The following is a 20,025-nucleotide window of genomic DNA, read 5'->3' as shown; positions in this document are numbered from 1 at the left end:
ACACATTGCTGCCAAATGTTTAGTGAAATAGTCAAGCTCTTTGATTATGACGTGGATTACATGGTTCTATTTGACAAATTTCAATATGCTTACATTTTTAAGAAAATATTAAAATGGTTGACTCGATTGCTTTATCAAAGTCTTGATTACTTTCACAATTTGATATAAAATGAAACTAAAAGAAATATATATTTTTTTTAGTTAGAACCCAAATGATTTCACGAACCCCCTACAGTCAGGCCACAGACCCCACTCTGAGAGCCACTGGTGTAGCCAATGGCATGTCATATCTCTCTTATGCACTGTGACAGCTATTTAGGATTCATACAATCACTCGCGAAATCATACTGAATAATGTTTCAGAAGTCATGTTATTATAAAGCAAACTTCAAATCAGACACAACCCACATAAAATCACTTCTGAGGTGCGTAAAAATGCACACTCTAAGTAGTTACAGATACTTGTTGAAATAGATGATTACAAAATTTAAGTCCGCAACAATCATTGGGAAAATTTATGTTGCTACCGCAAGTTATACAAAAGTAGACTACCTCTTTTATAACTTGCGGTAGCAAAATAAATTCTTCACACAAAAACAACTTTCCCCTTTTAACAAACCTTTAGAGCACATACTGTATAACGTGAAGGAAAAGCATGTTGTATTTTTTTTTTAAACAAAGTGCTTTCCTTGGCTTTACATTTATGCGCAAAATGTATTCTCAGTTTTCCTAGCATTGTGAACTAACACAATGCAAAATTTGCCACAAATCATCCAACAGAATCAATTGCAACAAGTGGCCTACATATCGTGCTGGTGTGTGTGTGTGTGTGTGTATGACAGAGGAGCCACTTTGCTGACCTTTCACTTCCTGACGCAGCACTTTTTTGTATTTGTCTGTGCCATGTGGCCACACACAAAAAGCTGTACAACTTTGCACATAGAGCTAGGCCCCCCTGCTCGAAAATGCCGTGAAAAAACACTCTGGAACATCTGCGATGGGATGATGGCGGCTCCCAAAACAATTACAATAAGAAATGATTCTGCAGAAAACTGAACAAAAACAAATGCGTCACAATTCATTTTGATAGAAAACCTTTTGAGATACGGACGACTGGGGCTACCAGTACAGTTGACAACGCAGTGCGGTGCAATCCTGCACATCATTTTTAGTAAACACCTCGATGAAATGAGATCAAGGAGGGATGTCTAATTTCCCCCAATTTTTTTCTATCTCTTACCACTGGGTATTATGCCCTGCAATGCAAAGAGACCAACAAATGGAGTCTAGCGGAAGAAATTGGTCAACTTTTTAGTTTTATTTGAAAATAGTCTTCCAACAGAATGAAGCCAATTGGGGAGCCTCTAAATCACAAGCACCACTGCTTATTGCTATGTCACTCTTCTGCAGTACAAGGGAATTGGGGTGATTTGGGGTGGGGGGTATTGGGCATAGGAAAGAGGAAAAAGGTTGGAAAGTCAAAAACAAGAGACCCACCATTCTGTCCAGGCCAGCACCCACATACAAAAAAGGAGCTATGGGACATTCTTAAAAGGAAACACTATTAAAATGCTGCCAGGTGTGATGATCATGGCAACTGCCGCTTTCGCTAAAAATATGATGACTACTAATATATGACTACTGCCAAGATCAGGATTATGAGTGAACCACCATTTAATCATAAAAAAATAGTGGATTGTAAAAAAAAAATAACTGTTTTGGTTGTGAAGATATTTAGGAGGTAAAAAGGAGTGCGGAGATAAAATGTGGATTTTTAGGTCGTTCATTACTAGCATCTAGCACAAGTCTACAAAAAATTCTGCATGTTACAAAAAATTTGTCGATAGGAAAAAAAGGGGGAAAAGTAGCGCCCGTTTTTTATGCCTTCTCCTCTGTAGCCTCCTCAGCACTTTCAGTTGCCTGCGGGGGAAAAAATGGTAAAAGTTACAGCAAGTCTCAAAAAAAAAAATTCGAAGACCTAATGGAAGACACTGCAAACAATCCTTCGCACAATAATAATTTACAGAATATGAGCTATGACTTGAAATGATCACTATCATTAGCTTAATACTGATGTACCATTCACAGACTTAATAGGATCCAACTGTACAACTCTGCTAAAATCTCCTGGTGTTGTCACTCTGAAATCACTCCGCCACCATCTCTCCTATTGGATGCACCACTCCATACACTGAAGATGAATCTATGAGTTAGTAGGGCACACGCAAAGGTGAGTTAGCGTGACACTTGCATTACCCTTCACTCTGACTGTCTCGCTCTGCCCTCGCACCGACATGGTGGAGGGAGCTGAGTTTCTGATGGAGGACACACTAACAGATGGACGACACACAAAGATCTGTGCGTGTATGCATATGTGTATGCATTGAAACACAGTCAATATTAAAGTTTTTTTTCGTTATCTTTTGTGTTTTTGTCAGTCTCAAACCTCATTAGTCTTGGCGTCTCCGTTCTGGGCAGGGCCATCTTCCTTCTTCCCCTTGGTGGTGCCTTTCCGTGCCTTTCCCCCTTTTTCATCGGGCACCTTCTGTAAAAAGAAGCCACTCAAAGATCAATATTGGTGATCCTGTCATTAATCACTGAGATGGCGAAAATGTGTAGCGGGGGGGGTTGCTTTGGAGATGCTTGATATCTTATATGCACATTATTTACCTTGACTGCGACCTTCTTGACTTTGGCCTCGGGCTTTGGTGGGGCAGGCTTCTGCAAAACCAACAGAACCTGGTTAGTCTGAATCGGCTTGTCGGAAAGTTTCACTGCCATGGACGACAATTCTCATGTAAAATACTCAGGTTGTGTGCCAGTGACGAAATATACTTTTAATCTGCAAAGCATTTTAAAACGCTTCCACTAAATTGTATATTGATGGAGGGTAATTTTGGGGAGTATTTTGGCTTTTATTTGTTGCTATGTAAATTTATACAAAGAAATGTTGTTTGAGGATAGGATCTCTGACTTATTTATTAATGGGACGCGATAGCTAGCTAGTCGGATAAAACACGTTCGGAGAGATGCGCATCGTCTACTATGGTGGTTTTCAAAGTGGGGGTCCCTGAAATAATATGGGTGTTTTGGAATTTATTTAGTTTCTCTTTTAACAGTTACAGATTTGTGCCTTGTTTGGCTTAGTATTTGTTCAATTTATTTTGGATTAAATTGTGATAGTATTCATGCCTCTTCAATAAAGCAACAAATTCAACCAGTTTAAAAAAAATAAAAATAATTTTGAAATTTGTCAAAATGTGTTTTGTGTCTGCAATTGCTTGCTAATGACGCGATGAAGCAGCAAAGCCGAGGTCTCCTAAACCCTTATTTGGACAGCAGGAAATGAAAATACACATCATAAGGATGGTAATTATCGAAATATTTTGTCCTAAAAAAAAAAAATGTCATTTGAGTGCATCTTTATCCACTGACATGCGGAACTTCTTGCCAGAGTGGTTCACATACTGTATTACTGTCAAATTCACTGATTTTGCTCAGATTGTGCTCAGACCAAAGAAACGTCTAAAATTAGAATAAATATTGCTTTGCCGCCTTTTGTTATCAAGGAACTAAGTTGAACTGAGGAGAGGAGCTTTAAATATGAGCCTTGTCAAAGAGAAAAAAAGTGCTTTGATGTCATTTTGTGGCAGCTAGAGGCATCTTTTTAGATGGGAATTAATTACTCAGATTTTTTTTGTCACAGCAGAACTCAGATTTTTCATGTCATTTTCAAACAAGGCTATTTGCTTTTTTTAGGTCTATCTTCTTATTGTTTTCATAATCGACATGCATATTTTCTCAATTGATGATGAACTCTTTGAAAAAGACGAATTAGTAGACATAATATATTTTCACAAATTAGACGCATAACATGACTGTGCTCTAATTTGCAATTAGGGTCTAAAAGGAATATTTTAAAGAGCTACAACAGTTAACACTTTACATGCAGACCACATAGATCACATATATAAACCATGCAGAGTACTTTTTACATATAGAACAAACATAAAAAAATGTCAGTGTGGTGAAGAAGCTTTTCATAAAGACTTAATACAAAATTTTGTATAAGTGTATCTTTGAACATTTTTAGCCCAAATATTTCCTTGATATCATACTCATCTAATCACATCTTTCTAGAGCAGGGAGGAAAAAAATGGATTTCCCCTGAAAAATTTAAAAGTACAGTATATTGTTGTCCAAATAATTCTAGTTTTAGCCATTAATTTGTGAATAATTTAAACTCCACCACACTAGACAAAAGACAAACATAGAAATGACAATGAAATAAACAAACACATGCAAGACTTTGACATTGAAGAAGAATAGAGATGAAGACAGCGAGGGGGAGGAGAGGACCAAACTTACCGCTGACAACCTCTCTGACTTCCTGGTGGGCTAAGATGGTCATTAGGAGAGCGAGAGACAGTGACAGAGAGAGAGAAAGAGACATATCAGTTGTACTTCTGCAGTCTGCGTCTTTACCTGATCTGCTCACTTCGTGACTGCATCACATGATAAGAAAAAAATACCAAACACAGCACACACTGAAAATACACAAGATGCACACTGATATTTACCTCTTGTTTGGTGACCTTGGAGCTCTCCTTGCCCTCTTGACCCTCAGGAGATTGCTGGGCAGAGCACAGTGACAATATTGGGACAGAACAGTATACACGTTTATTTTTAAAAATCAAGATGACATACACAAGAAATTAAAAACTTTGAGAACAGTAAGCAACAAAGATTTAATTTTTTTGTTGTCAACTGTTTTAATTATGAAAAAGCTACAGATGAATTACACCTAAGTGGAAAACATTGGAGTACGTGAGTCCCCACGGCACTTTCAGTGGTTTATTGGATGGTACAGTCAAACACAATATTAAGAAGCTCACACTGAACTGATCTGTGTGGTTTCTCTATTGTCACACACTAAAGCATGAGTGCGAGTGTGTATGTGAGACTTTCGGCTAACTTCCACTTAGAATCCAGCGTTTTCCTTTACTTTCTCTCTTTTTTCTTTTTTTTTAACAATACAGTTATTACTATTATACTATTTTACGTATTAAAAATATTTAGTGGGTTTGTTCAGGAGGTACATATTTCTGTGGGGTGCATATTGTATTTTGCCAGACTACACTCAATATTGTGATATTATATTACAATAATGTTATATTATAATGTCTCTGTCATTATAACAGGGGCAAGTTTTGGCATTAGATTCTTGTTCCAGTGAAAGACGTTTTGATGCTTAAATGTAATTGAAATGCCCCGCTGAGGAGGAAGATGCTCTCTCCAAGCCCCCTGGCCTTGCACGCCACTGCCTTAGCCAACCATTTAAAGCTCTGTAAAACATCAGGCACCCGCAAAGCCCATCGGGTAAAGAATTTATATTTTTGTATACATCTCGTCCTTGGTACATTAACTTCCGATAAAATCATCCCGTTCATTTGACTTGAAATGAACTGCCTCGAAATTCACAAAATTCCGAGGGCGGGCTGCTCTACACGCATGCGCAACATCACATACAAACAGACGGAGGGTCCTCACACAGTGTTGGTTTAGAATGGGCCCAAAGGACCCCCCCCCCCCCCCTTCCCTCCCCCTCACACAATGGTAGCATCCAGGTGGTACATGAACATGTACAAAGGTGGCCAAAAGAGCCCTGGACGTCATTGATACATTTTTCTTCTATAATTTGCTATTTTTCATAAAATGACATCCTTCTGCGTGGCTGCCTCCGTTATCACACTTTAGCCATTTATCCACTTGGCGTGTCCTCGTGTGACATTGTGCATGGAAGACACGCAAGTGTAAGGATGAAAAAAAGGAAACAGATAGGAAAAACACGCACGTCTTTAAATTGGCACCACTTTTTCGAACGCGCGCTGCTGTTTTTAACAGTGGAAATTGCGAAGCGAACGTGTCGTCAACAGCAGAGCGACACTCACCTTTCTCTTCGGCATGTTGCTCGACAACGGAAAAGCACCAAAAACGACGCTAAGATAGCAGAAGAAGCCTTTCAAAAGTCCACACGGAAGGATAATTCCAACTAGCGCGAAATAGCGGATCGATATCTAAAAAGCACCTTGGCTAATATGTTGATTATATGCACTCCCCTAAAACTCTGTGTCTCGACACGCCATTGGACAGCGCGCGCCAAATCTTCTCCTATGCCGAATCCCCATTGGTCGACGCTGTCTCCATGTAAATACAAACGTCACTGATGTTTTGATTGACAGCCACCTTTGACCGCTTCCGATTGGCCGTGTGGCCTGGATTGGACACCGCCCCTTCTCTGTTCTCAAGGCGAGCTATGACAGTCAAACCTGGCTGGCTCTCGACGGATCGAGCTTATGTCGGAGCGTTTTGTTGATTGTCTAGAGAAAAAAAAAAGAAAAAAAATCAGAATAACATCAAAAAGAAGCGGGTAAATTGGTACAATGCCATGCGGGTGCATCTAGAACAGCGAGCATTTTGTGCTGATGATTTTGTTAAGGCATTATTCCAATAAATCATGACAGCTACCCATTGTTTTCAAATTGTGTTGACACAAGTTTGCCTGGCAGAAAATTTTACTGCAACTATTCTTCACTTGAACCAGCTTTTTTTTTTTTTTTATCCAAATCCCTCCTTAATAAACACTGAACAGTAACTCTATTTTAAAATACATATTTGACACGATGTCCAATGACTTGTGATCTCAAATTACAGTACAATGAAAACATAGCAATACGTATGTGTTACTGATGGTTATCAAGATATATAAGTGTCATGCAATATTTTATATTGTTATTGTTGATCAACCTTGAAAGGTTATGGGCCGTAGAGTAGAATGAACTGTGAGAGGGTTGATTTAGTCTGACATGTAATTAAAAAAAACAACAACCTGAAAAACTTACATAAAAAGCCAATCACATGTAACCCACATATAAAACTGCATAGCTCTTCCGCAGTATAAAATTAAACTTTTGCATCCTTTGCCACAATTATTTAATACTGTCAGAAGCCTTGATAATATAGATTGTGATATACAGGTGTGATATACAGTACATGACTGACCACATCCAGAATCTTTGAACCTTAATCGGTGACCTTTGTGGGTAACATCAAATGAGCAGAAGCTTGTAGTGAGTACCAAAATGACAAAAGAGCTTTTCCTCCTAACAAAACAACCCCCAAAAAATCCTTGTCATGAAGACTGCACGTGTTCCAAAACAAACTGTCAGCTGAATGAAACAATGAGGAGCATACATGTAATACATCAAGGCAGCTCTTGTAAAAGTGTGTAGAATTTGCATGTAAAGAACCGTAAAGAACTTCCTCTCTTTACAATTTATGCCTTGTACGGCTTTTTGTTAAGAATATTTTTTAGGCATTATGTACAAATATATACAAAAATATGTACTGTATGTACTGTATGTGTATGTGTATGTGCAAGCGCCAGAAAACCAGCGATGCTAGTGAGGATGAGCCTATAGAAAATCTCACTCGCTGTCTCTTTCTCTCTCTCTCTCTCTCTCTCTCTCTCTCTCTCTCTCTCTCTCTCTCTCTCTCATATATATATATATATATATATATATATATATATATATATATATATATATATATATATATATATATATATATGCGTGTGTGTGTGCTGTGATTTTATGGAACTATGTTCTAATTCTATACTATATGCAATTTATATGATATATAATACATGGTGGTGGTTCAAAAATTGACACAGCAGTTTGAATGCTTTCCAATTGAAATGCTAAAATTTTAGAGAACCACATCTAAAGTTTTGCCACATTCATCTTTCAAATGTCCATAGAAACCAGAACCTTAGCAAAAAAATATTGACCTGAAATATTTAGAAAGTGATAAATGACCACTGGAGAGTTAATTCCATCATCTGAGATTTGAACACTTCAACATCTCAGGAAGTTTAACATCTCAAGAGATGAAATTGGGCAAAAATGGTTCTTTGGCCTTAACCCCAAAACAACATTTCTATTAAGCTTACAAGTAATTCCTGAGGCACAGTGTGTGTGTGAGTGTGTGTGTGTGTGTGTGTGTGTGTGTGTGTGTGTGTGTGTGTGTGTGTGTGTGTGTGTAGTTTTTAATGCCAAATGATCTCAAAGACAAATGTAAGATTTGCATGTCAATTCAAACATGATTTGCCTTTTGGTCTGGCTGAGTGGTGGCCAGAAGTTTTATCATAGATATTACTGTATACAGAATATAAAATGCATTTAGCTGCAAAAAGAACATAAAATTGTGATATTTTACTGAAAGTTTTGTTTTTACTTTTTTTCTTAACTTGATAAGTAAAACACAGACATTGGAGGACGCAAACGTTTCTTCAAATTTGCTGCTTGCATTAATAGTAAACCGTTTGCTCTCTCTTTTGGTCAAAACCCATATTTTTTTTCCCTCCACCCTGAGTGAACATGACACCTCCTAATTTCTAACCAGTGCTCTCCTTCCTCACCCAAAGGCAGTTAAGGTTGACTGTAAGGTCTGTAGCTATGCTCTACCTTTTCCGTTTTTGGACCATCAATCGGGCTCAGGGAGAACATGCAAACTCCACACAGGAAGGCCGAGGTCAGCTGAAATTGAACTCCGGTCCCTTAACAAAGAGGAGGACGTGCTAAGCACTTATCCACGAGCTGACCATTTCAATCTGTAAAATGTGAATAGCTTAGAAAAAATTCTTACAACCTAACCCTGCTTTAAAGTACGTTTCTTGGTTTTTATGATGGGTTGTTCACTAAAACAACAGGCTTGTGCGAAGTCTTATTCCGTGCTTTTAGCACCGCCTCTGGCGGTCTGGAGGGGCGAAATAGCGAAATACAACCCGGGGAGGCCTTCACTGACTAAATACAGTGGGCCCCCGGGTTACGAACTTAATCCGTTCAGCGGCTACGCTCGTATCTCGAATTGCTCGTATAGCGGGCAATCCAGACCCATGTTAATTCGTGAATGCGTGCAACGCGCGCAGATGCCTTAGGTAAAATCATCACGCTGTATACATACATTGATATTAAGTGACATAATCTACTGTTCAGTTGCATTAAATAACAAATACAAAGGAAATATGACTTTTACCTTTGGAAAGACGTGACTTGTGCTGAGATAAGCAGAGATGAGCAGAGATGAATGAAAATCAGATATGCTATTGGTCTTACAGTGTCAAAGTAACTTTTTCAGTCAGGGTTTTCTCTACTTCCTTCCATCCCAACCAGCTGTGCCATCAAGCTAGATAAAGGCGTTCGGCCAATAGCATATCGGCACTTCTGTGATTGACGTGTGACGCCGGCCAATAGCATCTCCGTGAGTGAGACCGGGTGACCTTAATCGACCAATAGCATATTGGCGTCTCCTTGACTGACTGATAATTATTCGCACTTTTTTTTAAACGGTTGGAATGTATTGACATCTTATTGATTAAAACACATTTAAACCTGTGACGATTTTTTGTCCTGCAATCGGCACACTTAATATCATGTCAGCTGTTTTTCCCGACGTGAATTGAGCTGGGTGGAGGCGGAGGGGAGGCTATGTGTGTTGTATTTACTAGGCACCACACTTATTAGGGGAAGCTATGTGTGTTGTATTTACTAGGCACCACACTTGTTGCTTGTTCGAGCGTCAGTTCATCGTTGGTTACAACTCACAGAATTGCAAGATTGGCGCTGTCCCAAAGCATGTCGGGAGGTCGCCGACTAACATGACCTGCAGTTTTGTCAAGCAACCATTATATGGCACTGTGATACCACCCGTAAAAGGGTGCAGAGATTAACCTCTTGAGTTAATACGGCAACGCACATAGGCTATTGGTCTTACAGTGTTACAGTAACTCTTTCAGTCATGGTGCAAATCACGGAGATACTAAAACATCATCCTCTTATTTCTTCCTTTACCGCTGCTAGTAATTTTAGAAGCTATGTCTAACAGATAAAGTTTGCAAAGTCTTCAAAACATTCCGTTTTTCACTCATTTTGTCTACTTCCTTCCATCCTGTCCCATCAAGCTAGATAAAGGCGTTCGGCCAATAGCATATCGGCATTTCTGTGATTGACGTGTGACGCCGGCCAATAGCATCTCCGTGAGTGAGACCGGGTGACCTTAATCGACCAATAGCATATTGGCGTCTCCTTGACTGACTGATAATTATTCGCACTTTTTTTTAAACGGTTGGAATGTATTGACAATTAATTAAAAAAAAACACACATTTAAACCAATGACAATTCTTTGTCCTGCAATCGGCACATTTAATTTCATGTCAGCTGTTTTTCCCTTTAGCTGTACAAACACTACACTTAAATGGTAATATATTTAGACACCGTGAGTGAGACAGTCAGTGTGAGATTGTAAGACCAATAGCGTTCGCGTTACCGCCATAAGTACCTGTTAATGATTATAGATGACGCAAATGCTGAATATATTGACGCAGTTAGGCGAGAACATTTCTATATACTCAATGGATGATTAGTCGGAATGCTCGCAAGATGAGAGGTTTGCTCGTAAGCGGAGGACAAAATTCTCCCTGACCCACGCTCGTAAGGCGAATTGTTCGCAAATCAGGATGCTCGTAAGGCGAATTGTTCGCAAATCAGGATGCTCGTAAGCCGGGGGCTGACTGTATCTTTAAATAACTTAAATAAAAATCGTAATGTATAATTGATAGTGAATTATACACAGAGGTGGTCTTTATTTAGCAGCCATATAACTTCTGATAGCATTTTCTTGCACCCTCTGGATTGAAATTATATAGGGAGTTAAAAAAATGCACACCACACTTTTAGTCCACTTAAAAAAATGTGCATCATTTCAGTTCCACCTAACTAATACATGACACTTATATATGGTCTACTAGATATAAACTTGACAAAATACAGTACTGTAATGATTACAGTGTAATCCAAAAGTGTAGTACTAGTCGATACTGATTGGAATGCATTGGCTTGATTTGACGCACTGAGGCAGGCTTTGACTGACATCTCGTGGAAATCCATGGTAGTGCAGGTTGAGCTTTCACATTCTATTCTAGGGTCAAAATCACATTTATTTAACGAAGAATACGTTTTAAATTGTTTTTAAAAAAAATCAAAGTATAAATATTTCATAATAACAAAAGCAAGGTTAGGCCAAGTGTAAATCATTTTAAATGCAGGTTAAAAACTAAGCCAATTTCCCCCGTAGCTACAAAAATGGTCTTTAAAATAATTTCAGTAATAAAATAAAAATATGAAACAGAAACGTCAAAATAAACTTATACTGTATAGCATTTGAACCTCATCCGCCCCGCCTCCTCCTATCACTGAGACCATATGACGTCATTTTAGCGGCGCACTTGTTCGTCACAGTGCACTGACAATGCAAACGTTGCAACGTCCATAAGCGTGCACGCAAGGAAATTATGCATTCAATGGCATTGTCGTCATGTCACTATCCGATCCGCATTCGAATGTGAGGATTCTCTACAAATACGTGAACGCTGCCAAATAGGCGGGACTTCCTTCCGACCGTCAGCAGAGTTGGGCTGTTTATCTCAGTGCGCACACGAACTGTGCAACGATAGCAAGGTAAGCCAAATGGCGACATTACTTGTTATGTTTTTAATTTTGTGTTATGTCCTTTTCAATTCGTTTAGACGTCGACACGCAGCGTGCAAACGGTGCATAAGGTCCAAAATGTCGAGCAAATTTAACCCGGAATGCGGCTAATTTCGTTTGTTGTCCCTTTTGCTTTGATGCAGCATAATTTTCGTCACCTCGTTACTCACCGTTCATTTTTGCACGTATGGCTACACTTTTGTGATCATAGGTGACTGTTTGTTGGAATCCCTACTGTACTGTGTTTTACTAATACGACTAAACCCCCGTTTATCGCGGGGATACGTTTCAGGCCCACTTGGTAGTAAGAGAACATTAATAGTTTTATCCACCACAGATACTTTTACGTTTTTGAACATTTTTTTATTTTAATTCGCATAGTTCTACAAATAGGTGTCAAAGCATGTTTGCTTCAAACACTTTGTCTCTCCCAGGAGAGTATGTTCAACCAATTTCACAGAAAGTCTGCTAGCTTGATACTATGAAAATTAATAGATATGATGATCATTATTCATTCACAATTATGTATTACTTAACACACAAACAGAGCATATAATGCATAATTTCCACTCAGGCACTTACAGGAAGTGGGGACCTTCTCTGCCTGTTCTTCCTCATAATTATGCTGTATCCCTTCTGGTAGACCACAGTGCTCTTCATGTGGTGCGACACTCAGTGCACACAACTACAAATTTGGAATTGCCGGTATTGTGTTGAAAAAAAAACTTACTAAATACCCAGTCAACTTTGTATTTAATGTACAGTAATTGTTTTGGACCAAAGTGTTTGCATCTGTAGTGGGAAAAGCCAATTATGCAATTAACTTTATTGAGTACACTACTACCTAGTTTAATAGAAGTCAATGGGGATTAAAAATACTGAAAAAAAAGACAGTTGTCCACATTTAAGTAGCATTTTAGTAGTCTTAGCTGACATGCAAGATTTAAAAAAAAGTTATTTGCTGTTAAGACGCTGTGCTCATTAATTACGTACCTTGGTGAGCAACAACAGGTCTCATTGTCTTGATCATTCACATTTGTCCTGAGTAGCTCTTTTCCGATGCTAGTATTCCGCCGGTTAAACGAACCTAGAAAAGCCACACAAGGAAATTTTTGTTGTGGTTATTTAAAAGGGGCATTAATTTCAAGCAGGAGAGCCAGCTATATGCTGCGACATACTTGAAATTCCAAAAGAATGACGGTCAACTGTGCATGTGATAGATGCACAATGTTTTACAGAGTCACCCGTAATGAACAAAGAATAGATTATATTGAACAGGCAATGTTTTATTTTGACAAGTTAGTAGTGATAGTCATCAATTACCATGTTGGTACATGAGCTCTACAGATAGTTAATCACAATATTGACATGTTCTCTATGGTTAGTCATGTCATGATCACTACTTTAGTCAGTCAACTAAATCATTGGATTGTATATTAACTCATTTACTGCTAATGACGACTATAGACTTCAGAGATACTTACGCTTTAATAAAAGGTACAAAATCAGACTGCTAGTAGAGGGTTAACTTGTTTTCTGTGTTCACAGGTTTCTCTGCAAGATGATGTGTCATCTGATCCACGAAGGCCCGGGTCTTCTGGCCCTCTTGTGTACCCTCCTCCTGCCTTTAGTTTCCCTCCAGGACTTGACAGAGCGCCCCAAGCTGCTCTTGGTGTCATTCGACGGCTTCCGCTGGGACTACGTCAATCGCGTTCCCACACCAAACTTCCACGTCCTGATGGAAGAAGGTGTGATGGTGGAGCAGGTGGAGAATGTGTACATCACAAAGACCTTACCCAACCACTACAGCCTGGTGACGGGGCTCTACGCTGAGACGCACGGCATAGTGGCTAACGACATGTTTGACCCGGTCCTCAACCGCTCCTTCTCTATGGATACAGAGAGCATCTACGAGTCCCAGTGGTGGGAGCAAGCGGTGCCTTTGTGGGTGACCATCCAAAATTCCGGAGGGAGAAGCGGCGCTGCAATGTGGCCCGGTTCTGACGTGAAGATCCATGGAATGTTCCCTTCTCGCTACCTCCCGTACAATGCCTCGGTCAGCTTTGAAACCCGTGTGGAGCACTTGATCAAATGGTTCTCTGCTCCTGACCCGGAGGCGGTGGATTTTGGGGTCCTTTACTGGGAGGAACCGGATGACAGTGGACATGATTTGGGACCCGAGAGCCCCCTGATGGACCCTGTCATCGCCGACGTGGATGAGAAACTCGGCTTCCTGCGTAACGAGCTCAAGAAGGCGGGGCTTTATGAGAAGGTCAACCTGGTGGTAACCAGTGACCACGGAATGACGCAGCTCTTCCCGGACAAGATCATTGAATTGGACGAGTACGTGAGCAGAGACCTTTACACTTTGGTGGACAAGAGTCCCGTTGTGGGAATACTGCCTAAAGAAGGTAACTCTTTACCTCCTTTTTGATTAAAAGTCATAGTTACACATAACATTCCAGAATCTTTCCATTACTGAGAGGTTCCAGCCGCAAAATTTCTTGGTCCTCAAAAATTCTAGAGAGGGTTGTGCATCTTATGTACATCTTTCTCCTAAAAACTTAGCGTTGGACTTGTCTTGACAGGGAAGCTGGACGAGGTGTATGACATGTTAGCCGACGCCAACCCCTATATGGTGGTATACCGGAAGGAAAACATTCCCGATCGTCTCCACTACAGCCACAACGTCAGGATCATGCCCATCCTGTTGGAGGCTCTGGAGGGATGGACCATCTTACAGAACAGGAGCACATCTTTAATGCGTATGTCTCTACATCTCTTACAGAAAGAATTCTTTTGTGCACACAGCTTATCCCCTTTGTTCTATTATTAGCTTTGCTGGAGTTGTCAGTTATTTTTTTTTCGTAGAACTGAATCCCACTTGATATAATTAACAAAGAAAGAATGGGAATAGGAGGCTGTGTCGGCACACGCTGGCTTCCAAAAAGCAGACTTTTTTTTTTTTTTTCAGGTTTGTTGTCAAGCAGAATTTCTCAAATCTTTTGATCCCTTTACATAGTACTGACCAGGCACTAAAAATAGTAAATAATTGTCCCAGCAAATGGAAAAGAGTCAGGTTTAGAAACTGTGGAGCATAAGAATCGGTTGTGTCCGTTGCTAAATTAACACTAGCACAAAGTTGCAATCTACAAATCTACTTCTCAAAAAATATGGATGGCATCCCAACCAAACTGGTGGGCGCTACAGGGCTCAAAAAAGCCAGACAGACACACTGAATAACAAAACAAGAACACATCGAAAATAATTACTATAATAATTACTCCATAACATTTATTCTATTTATTGTTCATATTTAAGATGCACCAAACGGAGCAGCACACCTGATTTTGTTGTATACCAGCTATACAATGACCATAAAGGCTATTCTATTTTATTCTATGACTGTTAGAGTTAGGCTTTACTAACACTTTTGACTGGCAAACTCATTTGAACATACTTGCGGGTACTTGGGCTGCAGAATTATGTCCCAAATAATAATCACGCTTATTTTGGTCAATATTGAAATCAAGATTATTCATCATGTTTGATCAAACATGTCTATTTATTGCTCTTTTTTTAAACAAGCAGTATATAAACATGGCTGTTTTGAAGCATTTTTGTTTTTTCATTCAGTAATGGATTTTTTTTTTTTAGATTTGTTATTTCATCATTGGAGTGTAATATTCCAGCATCAAGGTCCGTTGTTTTGCATTCATTTCTTTGTGGTTCTCCACAGTGGGAAATCACGGCTATGACAACACTCTGCGTAGCATGCATCCCGTCTTCGTGGCTCGTGGTCCGGCCTTCCGCCAGAACTACGTGAAGGCCAGCATGCGCTCTGTGGACCTGTACCCGCTCATGTGCCACATCCTTTCCATCCCGCCTCTGCCCAACAACGGCTCCCTCTCAAACGCTCGGGACCTGTTGCAGCCGGAGCCTACAATGTCCCCACCTGGTGTCCCCACCCCAACGAGGCTGTCGGGGACTTCCTACTTCCCCGTGATATTTGGCTCCCTTCTGGGTTTGCTGCTTGTTGCGGGATTCCTGATAGTGTTCGTGCAGCAGGTGACACTCAAGCAGCTGCCGTTGCTCAAATATAGCAGCAGGGAGATGTCGCAACCTTTACTGCAAGACGACTTGCACCTGTAGCCGGAAGCTAGCGAATACACTGGACTCATACCACTTCCTGGAAGATGTCCAATCAGAAGCACGTTCTGGTCCAGTGTGGATGCTTAACTTTTGGTGGTAGGACTTTCAAACCTTTTTGTGAAGCTTTTTGTGACTTTACTTTGATTGCAGCTAGGGTTTCTCTATTTTAAGTTTCCAGTAAATTTCCATTGGATCCTAAGGTTAGAAATTTGGGATGTAATGTTTCTAAATTGGAAACTTTACATGATGATTTCTGAATTGGGGCTACTTAAATAGGACTTGGAAAGGTATCGTGACAAGTAGACATCTGCATATACCCCTACTTACTTTTCCAAGCTAACCTTCAATTTTGTTGGTCCCTAGTTAATTCACTGTTAGTTTACATGCAAAGTTTCCAAATTTGAAAACCACTGAAACTTTGCAACCTTGATTATGAACCTCGAATGTTGTCTCATCGTGTTCATGGTCCCTTTGTTTGACATCCAAGCACAGTCTGGTGCTTTTTTGCTATCTAGCGCCACCTTCACCAAGTGAAAAAGAGGACAAAATAGTATCTGATTACACTAAAACAGCAGCCCATTTTACACTGCCTGTAAAAGTGAGTTTTCCATCTATATTTTCTGTTGTAACGGCACCTAACAGGCAGGTAAAGCAGACTTGAACATTTTCTGCTGTGTCAAACAGATCTTCTGTTATAGCTTTGATGCAGTCATTTTGAGGAATCGCTGTGAACTATATAAGCAAGCGTTTAGAGTCCTAAAAGAAGTTGTCCAATTTTGTGCAAAAGGATGGAAAAAAGACTTGCTTGTTAGTATTTCAGTTAGTTTTTTTTTTCTTTTTACAGTAATATATACCAGGTATAATTTTAGAACAAGGCAAAGACTTTCAGACAATCTTTTACAAAGGTTTTGTGAGGTATGATAATGGGAAAGACGTGTCCCTCCTATGGAAAGCCATTCGAGCATTGTTTAATTTCCTTGATATATAGATTGTACTATAAGAAGACGAGCCTGACTCATAGCATTTGCCCTAGGACTGCCTTCCACGTTGGAGAACTATTAGGACATAGGTGTCAAACTCCAGTCCTCGAGGGCTGGTATCCTGCAGGTTTTGCGTTTTTTTCTCCTCAACACACCTGATTAAAATGATAAGCTCATTAGTCAGCTCTGGGGGAGCTTGACAATAATCCTAATCATTTCAATCAGGTGTGTTTAGGGGAGAAAACCGTAAAACTGCAGGATACCGGCTCTCGAGGACTGGAGTACGACACCAGACTACATGTTACTAGTGAGGCCAAATGACAATAGTAGACCTCTGAACTGCAAGTAGCACAAGCAAAATGCTAATGGTTCACTAGTCAAATTCCATGTCTCAAGTAGCATCCCGTAGTGCATAGTTTTGTAGACTTGCTATATATTGATGATGATGAATAATTGCTCAAATGCCTTTATCCTTGACACCATCTTAACAGGTAAGTGTCTTAGAAGGACAGCTACATGTTACAACAATTTGATACTAGTGCATACAAGCAGGGTCCAAGAAGCTGCTACTATGTAGCAGATGGCTACTAGTGGAGCTTAGTTGTGTTACCAATGCAACAGCAGTATAATAATTAATAGCGTACTAGGAGGCAAAATTGGGACAATTGAAAAAAATGTAAAACAGAGTTCTATTAGTACACTGAATTGACTTACAAGTGAGGACTAAAGGTGTACTAGTACTAAAAAGACATGAACCTGAATATCAGGGATATTGGAAAAAAAAGTGTAATCTTATCCATCTTCTGTGTTTGAATGTCACCTGGAGTCAATCATATGTGTCAATCTTTCCATTTTGAATCATAGTGTTTCATTGAGTCTTTGCGTGTGGTCCATTTTTTTGGATCTATTTCTATGTTTGTGGAATGTGACGTGCAGTTTTGCCATTGTGAGTATTTATCTCGGGAGCTTTTTTCTCACATTGCTTCTGGCCAGAACTGTTCCTGCAATTTGCACTACGTGACCGACAGGGGGCAGTAGTCAGTAGGTTAAGTATCCTTTGCACTTCCATGTTGTAGTCAAATAAAATAAAATTAAGTTAGGTGCCTCTTGCCAAAAAGCTTTTAAATCTGTGTAGTTATGAAAGTGTTAACAAGTAGAATATTTCTGTCTTTATGGCTTTTAGAATAATAAGGTACCCGAGTCCCCCAAAAATGACACTGTGATGTATTGTTTTACAATTTCTATGATACATTTTCAGATTGAAAGAGGAAAGTGTCTTTGCTGACAGATGAATGAAATACACATGCACACACACTAACACAATTTGTTTGATTGTCAGATCGCAACGCATTTGTAAAATGTAACATTTGGATCAAGAAATGTATTTGCTAGGGTGACAATTAAAACGCCTTCTGGGTAAAAAAAATATTTCAAATTGTCCTTTTGAATTTTCTTCTCAATTTTTATGAATAGTTGAAGTTATTAGATTTACAGGTGCAACAATTGAAAACTAATGTATTATCAACTGAGAATTTTACTGTATGCCATTTATACAATCACAATGAAGGCATTCTATTCCAATTATTTTTGGTAATCGATTCATCCTTTAGAGAGTTATTTCATTACCTTGACTGGAAATGTACTCTTGATTAAAATATTTACAAATGTCTGTTTTTACTTTGTAAAACAGTCATTTACACTGATTTTCTTGTAAGGGTGTAACTAGCAACCAAATCATTCAAAAAATTATTTGTGCATTGTTGATTTGAATAAGTTTTTCATAAAGCAATGGTAAATTTTAAATCCAATGTTTTGATCAATAGATTTATATATTATTAAACTAGCCTGTAGCTGCAGCCATAAGTAAATGTATTTAATATTAAGCCAATCGAGCACTGTTATGTTATGTACAGTCATGTTACCACCACTGCTACTATAATGTAGTCATGCATAAGCAAACTTAATTTGCCAAAAACACATTTCCCCTTTTTTGTTCATGATTTATCGAAGTGAAGGACTGTTGACCCAGATGCTACTAAAAAAATAGCTGCGTCAAACACGCCTTTCCACAAAAAGCTCATTTTCTCCTTTTGTCCAAAATAACTTGGTGTCACGATTTTCAAACAGTGATTATTCAAAGAAAGAATGAGGTAAAGTCTCCATTCTTTTTCGAGGTAAAGAATAGAATTCAATTATTCATATGGTCCCACAAATGTCTACATAGACAACACAATATTCTGTCGGCCTTGAAAGACGTGTCAAAAGGCTTGAAATCGGCTGGCACTCAAGGGCACTGAAAGAAAAATGTATATATAAGACAAAATATCAAAGTCAAAGTCAAGTCAAAGTCAAGTTTATTGTCAATTTCTTCACATGTGCTTAACATACAAAGGAATCGAAATTGCGTTTCTCACTATCCTCTGTGTTTTACATGTACAATAACAAAGTGCAGGTGCGCAAGACGAGACAAACCTAAAAGCTAGATACTTATCTATAGTAATGTAAAGTGCAGTATGTTTGATCTATTTTGCCTAGTGTTGCTAAACTAACAACTAAAACTAAAAAATTAAATACGAAAAACCAGGTATGGCAAGAGTACCCCAAGACAAGACATAGGTAGCAGCATATGACAGGACAATCCAACAGTACGAGACAAAGCAGGACAACTCTGGCTGTGGTTGTCCCAGTTGTGTGCATTTGAGGTAGTTGTTATAGTTCTAAGTGTAATCGCTAGTGCAATAGAAGTATAATTATAAATAAACATGGCAGCAGCAAGTCTGTGCAAATTTTGCAAGTGCATGAGTAAAGTTTGAGTTTAGGTGGGGGGCCAGCTAGGTGTTTCTTCAGGCTGGGGCTGAATGTGAGAGAGAGGAGTGGAGAGAGAGAGAGAGAGAGAGAGTTCAGCAGTTTCACGGGTGGGAGGGGGGGGAGAGTTCAGCAGTCTCACGGCCTGGTGGATGAAGCTGTTCCTGAGTCGGGTGGTGCGGGAGTATAAAATACTTAAAACGTAAATACATACTTCTAAGTAAAGAGTGACAAAATACTGAAAGAATAAATATAAAGGCATTTTTGTAAATATAAAAATTCTGTTGAAAGTTTATGAAGGAGAAAATAAACACATAATACTACTAAAAAAAATAATGGCTTCACAAAAGCATGAATTCAAATACAGTATGTCAAAATGAAATAAAACATTTTAGAAATACTGGTACATAATGAATAATAAAAAAAGAAATATATATATATATATATATATATATATATATATATATATATATATATATAT

General features: G+C 39.0%; 2 protein-coding genes across 4 annotated transcripts; one reads left to right on the top strand and one right to left on the bottom strand.

Annotated features, from left to right (window-relative positions):
- Nucleotides 1-1,299: 1,299 nt before the first annotated feature.
- Nucleotides 1,300-6,179, bottom strand: hmgn3 (high mobility group nucleosomal binding domain 3). Of its 3 annotated transcripts, XM_088403829.1 has the most exons (7): nucleotides 5,952-6,165; nucleotides 4,581-4,634; nucleotides 4,369-4,398; nucleotides 2,671-2,721; nucleotides 2,447-2,545; nucleotides 2,257-2,356; nucleotides 1,300-1,920 (listed from the first exon to the last, which is right to left on the bottom strand). In XM_088403829.1, the coding sequence occupies exons 1-7, from the start codon at nucleotides 5,964-5,966 to the stop codon at nucleotides 1,913-1,915; spliced, it is 357 nt and encodes a 118-aa protein (XP_088259955.1). In that variant the 5' UTR covers nucleotides 5,967-6,165; the 3' UTR covers nucleotides 1,300-1,912. The 3 variants fall into 3 exon arrangements, with proteins under 3 accessions (XP_088259955.1, XP_088259956.1, XP_088259957.1); XM_088403830.1 differs by lacking the exon at nucleotides 4,369-4,398 and having other exon boundaries at nucleotides 5,952-6,179; XM_088403831.1 differs by lacking the exon at nucleotides 2,257-2,356 and having other exon boundaries at nucleotides 5,952-6,156.
- Nucleotides 6,180-11,344: 5,165 nt separating this feature from the next.
- enpp5 (ectonucleotide pyrophosphatase/phosphodiesterase 5) lies at nucleotides 11,345-18,167 on the top strand. Its single transcript, XM_088404001.1, has 4 exons — nucleotides 11,345-11,577; nucleotides 13,156-14,018; nucleotides 14,196-14,372; nucleotides 15,347-18,167. Exons 2-4 carry the CDS (start codon nucleotides 13,169-13,171, stop codon nucleotides 15,757-15,759), a joined length of 1,440 nt encoding a protein of 479 aa, XP_088260127.1. The 5' UTR covers nucleotides 11,345-11,577; nucleotides 13,156-13,168; the 3' UTR covers nucleotides 15,760-18,167.
- Nucleotides 18,168-20,025: the final 1,858 nt, after the last annotated feature.

The sequence above is a fragment of the Hippichthys cyanospilos genome, chromosome 20 (genome assembly GCF_059441005.1).
Source record: "Hippichthys cyanospilos isolate Australia breed blue-spotted pipefish chromosome 20, RoL_Hcya_1.0, whole genome shotgun sequence".
In the NCBI taxonomy this organism is placed as follows: domain Eukaryota; kingdom Metazoa; phylum Chordata; class Actinopteri; order Syngnathiformes; family Syngnathidae; genus Hippichthys; species Hippichthys cyanospilos.
The sequence above is the reverse complement of the archived record's forward strand: the minus strand, read 5'-3'. Positions and strand labels throughout refer to the sequence as shown.